Here is a 9,026-nt window from a genome sequence, read left to right as displayed (position 1 = left end):
AAAAAATAATTTTCCACCTTTCTTGTCCCTCCAGCTCCCTTCAGGTACTGGAAGGTGGCAATTAGGGGATATGTTCTCTGCTCCAGGCTGAACAATCCCAATTCTGTCAGCCTTCCCTCCCAGGAGAGGAAGTCCATCCCTCTGGTCATCTTGACGTCCCTTCTCTGAACTCACTCCAAGAGGTCAATGTCCTTCCTGAGCTGGGGATCCCAGAGCTGGATGCAGTGCTCCAGATGGGGTCTCACAAGACTGGAGCAGAGAGCAGGAGGAGGAGGAGACAAATTCAACAAGAACTTTAAAAAAGTAGAAAGGCTGTTGGCTTTAATGGCTTGGCTAGCTGACTTATCTCTGTGATGACTTTGGTAGTATTATTGAAAGATGAGTATTTGCAGAGGGTTGTGGTTGGTGTGTTGCTTGTTGTGGGGGGAGTAATTTTACATAGATAAACCTGGTAAATTAATGTTGGAAAACCAAATACATTTTTTTCTGGCTGAAATGCTACCCTTTAGTTGAATCAAAGAAGAAGACAAGAAATATCAGTGATTTCTCTATCGTGTAGATAAAACGGTTTTGCTCTCAGCACATGTGAGAGTCTGGACCACCTTTCAGCAGGTGGACAGCCAGGATGTCTTCTGTTGTTACTGCCATTATTTAGAAGATGAAAAGCTCAATCTGAGGTTTTGTGAATCCTGTAGGGCTGCTCTGATGCACAAAGTAACACAGGTGGGGTCACTGCAGCCTCTCTTTGCTTGCACCTGCAAATGTGTGTGTTTGTGTGTGCCCCTGTTGAAGGGAGTGGGTGGGCAGTAGATGCATCCTCCTGTACAGTGCCATGCTTGGTTTCCCTGCTTTGGTGCTCAGACAATGAGGTAAATAAAAACTGTGTAGACTTTTGGATTTATATCCTTTTGATCTCCTATTGTTTTTAAAAGCTGAGGGGTTTTTGGCCATTCATACAAAGGTTTTCTTCTGGAGCTTCACCAAAGATTGCAGTTGGATATCTGGGTTAATTTCTCATCAGTTACAGAACTTAGTCCTTCCACAAGCCCTACATGGGTTTCAGTGCTAAACTGTTTGATTTTGTGGTTCACTCTAATGCTTTTAATGAAATATTACTTTGCTGTGACCTTTCCCACTCTTTCTTTGTCCTTGTCCTTTAAAATATGATGGAATTTCTGGAGATATAGACAGCTCTTTTATTAAGGGAGTATTAAAATGAAGAATTTTCTCTGGAGATTGTTCTTCTTGTGTAAAAAGATACTGCAAATGACATTTGGACTCTCCATAACTGCAATGAGACTAAATTTTTTTAATCTCACATGATGAAAGACAAATAACTGAGCAGTGCTATTATAAATTATGTGATCTTTATATGCTTAAATAAAGGCATTTTACACGCTTTACCTTGACAAAGCTTCTGCTGCCCTCCTGGGGAACCTTGGCTAGTCAAAATTAGGATTGTGATCACAGGCTAATATCCTCCTTGTGGATGATTCCTTCTGGAATTACACCACTCTTGGGAGGCCTCAATGATCACAGAATAGTGATCCTACTGCTTTTATAGCATGGTGCACACCAGACACTAAGAATGGAATTTCAAAGACTGAGTCAATTTCGCCCTTTGTTTTAAAGTGATTGGAGAATCTTTTCAAAGGTTTATCTTTATGATAGTGTTGTAAATGCATAACATAGATTGAGAGAATTAGAAAAAAAACCAAGTTAGAAAAAACAATTTATTAAGTAATATCATATAAATAACTTGTTACAAAAATCAATTTGCAAAAAGGCAAATTCACTCTGTCTGTGAGAAATTGTTGTTCAAATTGGTTTCTCATCAAATCCTTAAATTTCATCTCCCCCTGCCCTCCCCAACCCCAAAAAAAGAAGCCAGTACAGTGAACAGGAAATATAAGGGAGAGAGTGCACACTTTCCATCTGACAAAAACAAATTGCCCATCCACGCTGCAGAAGAGATAATCATTCCAGCATGGGTCCCTCTGCAACACAGGGAAGTTCTAGGTGCAAACCTCTTGGGTGACAAAATTGTCACCCACAAAATCTCATTGCCCTCTGCTGAGCAATGACAGAACCATCCAATGCTGAGGCTCCCTTGGCACAACCAGGGGATGACATCATGAGAGACTGTGTGGCTGGAGCGTGCCAGCAAGTAAAGCTTCCCAGGTGCAGGCGTCATTTTCAATTTATGCTTGGAAGTATTTTTAATTAAAAAAATCAATACCAAAAAGCATTTATTTTAAAGGGTTTAAAAAAAAAAATCACAAATCGCAATAGGAGTTTGCCAGATTGATTTCGCTCAGTAACACAGTTAAGATGCACATAGCATTTATTATAAGGCCTTTCTTTAAAGTTTAATTTTTTCAAAGCAATGAAAGTAATCACAGAATTAAAACAGTACAGTGATTCTGAAGTTTTTTATGTGTCAAAATCCAGAACGATTTTGTGTTTGCAATGTTTTTTCTTTATTGTGTTCACCTGAATGTTTAATAGTTCTATAAGTTTTTATCTTTAATAAACACTAAAGTAATAGATCATAGAAAACTAAAAGCTTATAGAAAGTGTCTCCAAGTATATTTACATAAATAGTGCAGTCTCATAGGAAAAGTCAAAAGCCCATGGGAATGGAAAGGATTTCTCTATATGCTGGACTAATGCCTTATTTGTCAAATCGACTTTGTGGTAGGAGAAATTTAAACATAGCAGCTCCTTTTAATTTTTTCTTTTTTTTTTTTTCTTTTAAAATTTATTTTTGAAGAAAGCCAAAGATACATGAAGAAAAAAGGATAAGGGCAGGTTCTGTAAAACCTCCTTTGAGATCCAGTAACTTTACACACAAGATGATAGCTTTGCGGCTTTTAAGTGCCATGGGCCTACCTTGCATATGACTGCCTGCCTCCCCTCACGCCCCATGCAATCCACCTCCTGCTCTTCTTCCTGAAATGTTCAGTTCTCTGACACTTGTACTTCCTACAACCCCAGCCACAACTCTTGGATATCTACCACTGAATTTCATGAACTCTTCAGGAAATTGTTTTAGTGTATGACAAACACAAGTCTGGGCTCCAAAGTGTAATATTGCAAAATGATGGGCAGGATCAAGATTGTTTCAGCTGGCTTAAATAAAACTGCTGAGGGCAGAGACTGGTATTAAAGCATTGTGTTGGAGTTCTGTGTTTTTCTCTCTTTCTGGAGCAACACATGAGTCTGTGGACATTAAATATGCTTTTGTTCCTCTTTAAGTACAGAAACAATCTCTGAGAAAAGAATTTCTAAAGACTGAACTGAAAGCAAAAGATATTGTGGCTTTGACATTTATTGGATGAGGCTGCTGTTTCAGAGGTGCAGATGGGTTGGAAAAATCCTGCCTTTCACAGCTTATGACACTTCATACTCACTGGAAGCAGCATAATGAATGTTACTTTGTCAGCTCTCATTTGATGAGGCAGCTCAGACTGCAGAGTTAATTGAAATGCAAATGGGCAGGGGATGGCAGCATCCATTTGGGACAGTGGTCTTCTGAAACACTTCAATGCTTCTCATAGCCAAAGGAAACGTGGAGAGACCTTTCTAACAGATGGTGGCAGGTAGAACTAACACAGTGGTGCTTGCAGAGAGTTACCTGCCCAAAACCACTGTCAGGAACCACCCTGTAGAAGACCATGAAGATAGTTCTGCTGCAGAAATTTAACATGTGCCTTTCTTTCCAAGAGATCTACAGCCTGGATGGAAACAGCCTGGATTTACATTGTTTGGTGTAAAAGAGATGTCTTTCTCCCTATCCATGCAGATCTCTCTCTGATGTGCGAGGAAACCTGAAAGTGTTAGAAGTCCACTGCTGGTCCTGCTCAAAATGCATAATTCTGGTTTTCAAACTGTACATGTGTAGACATGCATTTTAAAGCCATTTCTCTCTGCTATACTTCTCTATGTCTGTTCTGGGTTTATGGTACTGCAGATATTCATTCTCTCGGTTTTTTAGGATTTTTTTTTGTTGTTTTCATAACAGAGAAATGGAAAAGCTGTAACTTGTAATGTAGACTACTACTTCCTAAAGTGGATTATTTGAAAGTTGCCTCTTCCATTCACATTTAACAGTAAGGAAACACCTGAAGCAAGACCAGACAAATATGTTTCTTAGGAAAAATTTAGAAAACATTTCTGTTGGTACAGGTGACATATTCTTCTACTACCTATCTTTTCCAGCAGATTTTTAACAGATATAATTGAAAAATACAGACAATTTGGTTTTCTCATGGTTAGACACAATTCCATCTCTGTCAGGTTTGGGAACACATCTCAGACCTGTGATACTGCTGGTAGGGTCTTGTGCAGAGCTCTCTGCAAGTCTTTGCCTCAGCTCCCTTCCAAGCACAGAGAGGTGTCCTGAAACAGCTGCACTGGAGGCACGAGCTGCTGTGTCTCCCTACACTGGTGCTGCTGTGCGATAGAATTGGGTTTAACCTGAAGTAGTTCTCCTGGGGTAAAAACCACCCCAGCAAACACAAAACAAAAACAACTCGCCACCAGTTTTCTGGGGTAAAGTGACTCTCTTGGGAGCTGAGATGAAATAGTTGCTGTAGAAACCTTATTCCATTTCAAGTGTAGAGATGTTATTGTACTGCAGTAGCACGGCTGGCATAGCCTACCAGGTCCCTGTTTCATGTTGACTCCACTGAATTCCTTGGCATCTTTTAATATGTTTCCTGTTACTAGGTCAGATGCTTTCCCAAGTTAAAACCCAACTGCATTTTTATCTCTCTACCTGGCTTAGCTAAACTGCCTAATAATATTTCTTCTTCTGAAGTCGGTGTGGTTGTAAGAAGAGCAGGCTTAAAACAGCCTTGAAAGCCACTTCATAGCCCATAGTCCAACAACTGGTTATCTACAAATGACAATTGTAGCACTGTGTGAAAGCATTGTTAAATACTCATTTCTATCATCTAGCACGCCACCATGCAACAAAGTGCAAAGAAATACTACTACAAAGGTTTGTATTCACTGCAATATGGCACTTTCAATATTTAGAATGCAGTACTGATTTTATAAATTGCACTTTGTGGTACTGACAAGCAAGAAGAAAAGAAAGAACTGAACTCTCCTTGCTGTGTGAGAGATGCTAAATCTGTTTAATTTGCAGGAAAAAAAATAGACCTTAAAACTTAGATGCATAAATAATAATTTGGATGCAAGTTTGCCTCAAATTTTCTTAGAAGAATGCATTTGCTATTCAGGCACCATATTTGTGGTGACATAACATAATTTTATATATATAATATATTTACATAACAGGCACGAGTAGCCACTCTCTATTATTTACTGTGTCACTCAATGGACAAGATAAAACCAGCTTTGAATTAAAAGGAAAAAAAAAAACCCAAACCAACCTAAAACTTGCGCTTGAACTGCTACTAGCAACCACTAAATCACTGTACAAACATCGGGAAATAGTTACAAGGAGTTCACTGGTCCTGCTGTCTCATTATCCCACCCAAGAAGTGACTAATGCAGGCTGCTGCCTTGCAGAGGGGCCCAGCCCCTTCAGGGCACCAGGGCGGTCTTCAGCCAAGTGCCACCAACTCCCTCTTCCCAGAGAGCTGGAGGTGGCTGGCAGGGCTGAACACATCACAGCCAGCTCTGCCATCCCCTCCACACACCAGTCTGCTTCCTTGAGGCTTAAGGAAGGGAAGGGACAGTTCACTGGCTAACTTTGGGCGTCCAGATGGATTCTGAGCTTGGGGATATTTGCTGGAGGCAACCCCAGAGTGAAGGGAGAGAGAGGGATGTGCTAGGAAGCCACTGGGGAGAGCCCCTGGAGGGATGTGCTGGCCCCACTGACACTGTGTGAGGGGAGCAGCCCAAGGTGAGGGACCTGGGGCAGGTGGTGCTGAGCATCTGCTGCTCCTCCACATGTCTGAAATCCATGAGGTCTCTCCTGTCTGCCAGAGCCAGCTTTTGGACAGATTGCTTCCTAGAAGTTCCACTTTCAAGGAAGTCATGAAGAGCTAGGCTTGTAGCATCTTAAATTACTTAGGGGCCCTGAAGAGGACATAATAAGGCTCTAGCCATGGCATTGCCATCATGATGGGTGCAGCAGCTCAGCATCCTACCAAGTGACGCAGTAGGGAACCCTACTCTGTTGGACTTAAACACTCTGAGATGCTTCCACCAGGGAGGCCTAGGGCTCTGGACCCTTGGAAAATCTGGGCCCCTCTGCCCTGAAAGCATCCAATCTATAGTGCTGGGCATCTGCCAGCCACTATCTGCTGTGCCCTATACCTACAGGTGTGCAGTGCCCAACGAGTCCTTTCCTGCCCAACCAGGGACAGCATGGCTGGCTCATCCTCTTCACTCTGAGCTGGTCCACAAAATATAAAATTCTGGTATTGTGGTTGTAAAAGTCTTATACTTGGGGCTCTTACTGCTCTCTTTAACTCACAAGGAATAATGAATTCCAGGGATTAATTTTTATTTGCCCTTAGTTTTCTGTTTATTAACTTTTTTCTCATCTCTCTTATTTCTGGGGTAAATTGTAACTGTTTAATTTTCAAAATTATTCACTTAAAATTTGAGGGAGCAGGAAATTAGATCCATTCTTGTAATTCTGGTATTAAATACTGTTTCAAGAAATAAATTAGAATAGTTACAGATGAGGTATTTTAAAAATAGCAATTCCTTCTTTCCTTGGCACAGTGCTATGGGCTGGTTCCCTACTTTGGGACACAGGGCGGCGTTTAACTCCTGGAATGGGATATGCCCATGGCAGACCCTTAGGGTTTTCTCCAGAGAGCCTCTCCTAGATGTCTGGGTTTGAAGAGCAGCCATTACACATTTGAAAAACCAGCTGAAATACTGAGTGGTGTGCAAGCTATAAAGAAAACTGTTTTGGCCCAAGATTATGGCAACTTCCCCCACTCCACACCTGGAAAAAAATTACTTAGCTTGGCAAACCAGATAAACACACACAGAGAAAGCTGTGGTTAAAATTTTACCTTTCATTGAAGTCTTTATCAACCCTTACTGAGTAGTTTATTTTAAAAAAATGAGTTATAATTATAAACCTCCCTTTCAGGCCACCGGAATGACCATTATTTGTTTGTTCAGGGCTTGAGTCTGGGAAAAAAAAAAAAAAGAAACAACTACCCAAAAGCATGAAAAGTTACTTTCTCTGGCAGAATGCCAGTGTTTTCAATTTCTAAAGCACTTTCCAAATGTCTTACCTAGTTCTTGCAACATCCTGATGAGGTAGGCATTATTTCCCCGTTTGACAGATAGCAAAACTGGGCAGAGAGTCAGTCAGGAATCCACTCCGGACATCCAGGCAGAGAAGGTCAGGGCAAAAAATAAAGCACTTTAAAGCACTTTCCCCCTCTGCAGTTGCTCCTTTTGCCCCAGAGGGTTGCAGTCAGCTTGAGGTCACTCCTCCCCACCTGCACATGAGGACAGGCAGGAGTAGCTGGGTATGAATACCCTGACGAAAACGTCCCCAGGACAGTGACCATCACTGAACTGATGTGCAGGTGGAGGCCAACTGAGGAAGTGCAAGCAATAGCCCAGTTATGATCTGTTCCTTCCTCCAAGTCATGACCTAATCTGGAGCTGGATTGGATGACTTCCCTGTATCACAAAGCAAGCCTGGCTTAGAATGAGGAAACCATCTAGAATTATATACTGGGGCTACTGACCGCACACACGTGCACACACACACATCTCTCCAGCAATGCTAGGTCCAAAGAATATATACAGAGCAGTCAATGAACTATATATATGTGTGTGTTAGTATGATTCAGTGCAATGGGGAAATGGTGAGTTCTAGAGAAACACTCAGGTTTAAATGACCGTTAAGCCTCTCTACCCTCTTCATGAGTAAAATGCGTGCTTGATGTTCTTTTCTCAGCTTACTCTACTTGTATAATAAACCTTCATTCCATCACCACTACTTTTGACTATAATACATAGGGTAAACTAGGGTACCTCATTACATTGGGATGTGCAATACACAATTGACAGAGCAGTCGTCTGAGCTGAATAGTCTGAATACAAGTAAAAAGCAAGTGAGCTTAAACAGTAATATACTCCAATTTACAATATAAGCAGAACAAGTAAAAATATTGCTCCCCATCTGATCCATTTTTCCCCTCCACTACTGCTGTGCCTGTAAGATTGGCTTGGTAAACTGGATGTACTCAAAAAATAAGAATTTTGCCTCTTGGAAGCTCATAAAAGGATACTAGAGAAAGTTTACTGATGGCTAACCCACACAGACTGCAGTCATTAGACAATTCAAATGGGTAGAATAGAGAACCCTTTCAAACAGCTGTGGAGAAACAGAAAGAAATAGCCACTTCACATATCCCAATGCTGTTTCTGGGAATGAGGAACAGAAAAAGAAGAGAAAAAAAAAAAAGACAACATATTAAGAGTCTTTGTCACTGTCCATTGAGCCATACATATCTGCCAGCTTTTTAAACCGAGGTCCCCAGTCACTGAGGTAATCGTAGTCCTGATCTCCGTCCGTAGTCACCGACTCCAAGGAGCTGAGGGACTCGGCCACAGAACCATTACCTTCGTACGCGTAGGTTGCTAATGAGTCATACGGGGGTGCTGTTGGATCTGTATCATTTTCCTTTAACCTTTGGTTAATGAAATCTCTGACATCCGTGTTATCTCGTGCCGCTGCAGTCCGCCGCGGCAGAAAAAGCGTTTCTGGCACAATGTCTCTGCGTAATTTATTATCATCTATGGCTTCGGGATTCCTCAGCGTGCCAATATCAAACGCCTGGGTGTCTTCCTCTCCGCCACCTTCATCATTATAACTGACAATGTTGTCTCTGATGTCTTCTTTGGAAATTATCAAAGGCTCTTTTTTCCGCTGCCGTCTTAGTGCTGCAAACAGCACCACAGTAACTGCAAACAAAAACAACAGCGAAAGAGAAAGGGAAAGAAGGTTAATCCCCAACTCCATTAAAGCCCAGAAGAAATGCTGTGCCTCTGCTTGAGCTTGAAGTTTG

The 9,026-nt window shown here is 41.5% G+C and overlaps 1 protein-coding gene across 2 annotated transcripts in view; it reads right to left on the bottom strand.

The window, feature by feature from the left end:
* Nucleotides 1–7,376: 7,376 nt before the first annotated feature.
* LOC128942753 (cadherin-6) overlaps nt 7,377–9,026 on the bottom strand; it is a 97,336-nt gene continuing 95,686 nt past the window's right edge. For both annotated transcript variants that reach the window (XM_054285435.1, XM_054285434.1), the window contains one exon: nt 7,377–8,922. In XM_054285435.1, coding sequence (XP_054141410.1) covers nt 8,432–8,922 — 491 coding nt within the window. In that variant the 3' untranslated portion in view covers nt 7,377–8,431. The remainder of the gene's footprint in view (nt 8,923–9,026) is intronic.

This window comes from Melozone crissalis, unplaced genomic scaffold, assembly GCF_028551555.1.
Source record: "Melozone crissalis strain CALT ecotype California unplaced genomic scaffold, PUWL_Pcris_2 ptg000042l_1, whole genome shotgun sequence".
Lineage (NCBI taxonomy): Eukaryota > Metazoa > Chordata > Aves > Passeriformes > Passerellidae > Melozone > Melozone crissalis.
Note: the sequence above shows the minus strand (reverse complement) of the source record. Positions and strands in the feature narration are given on the sequence as shown.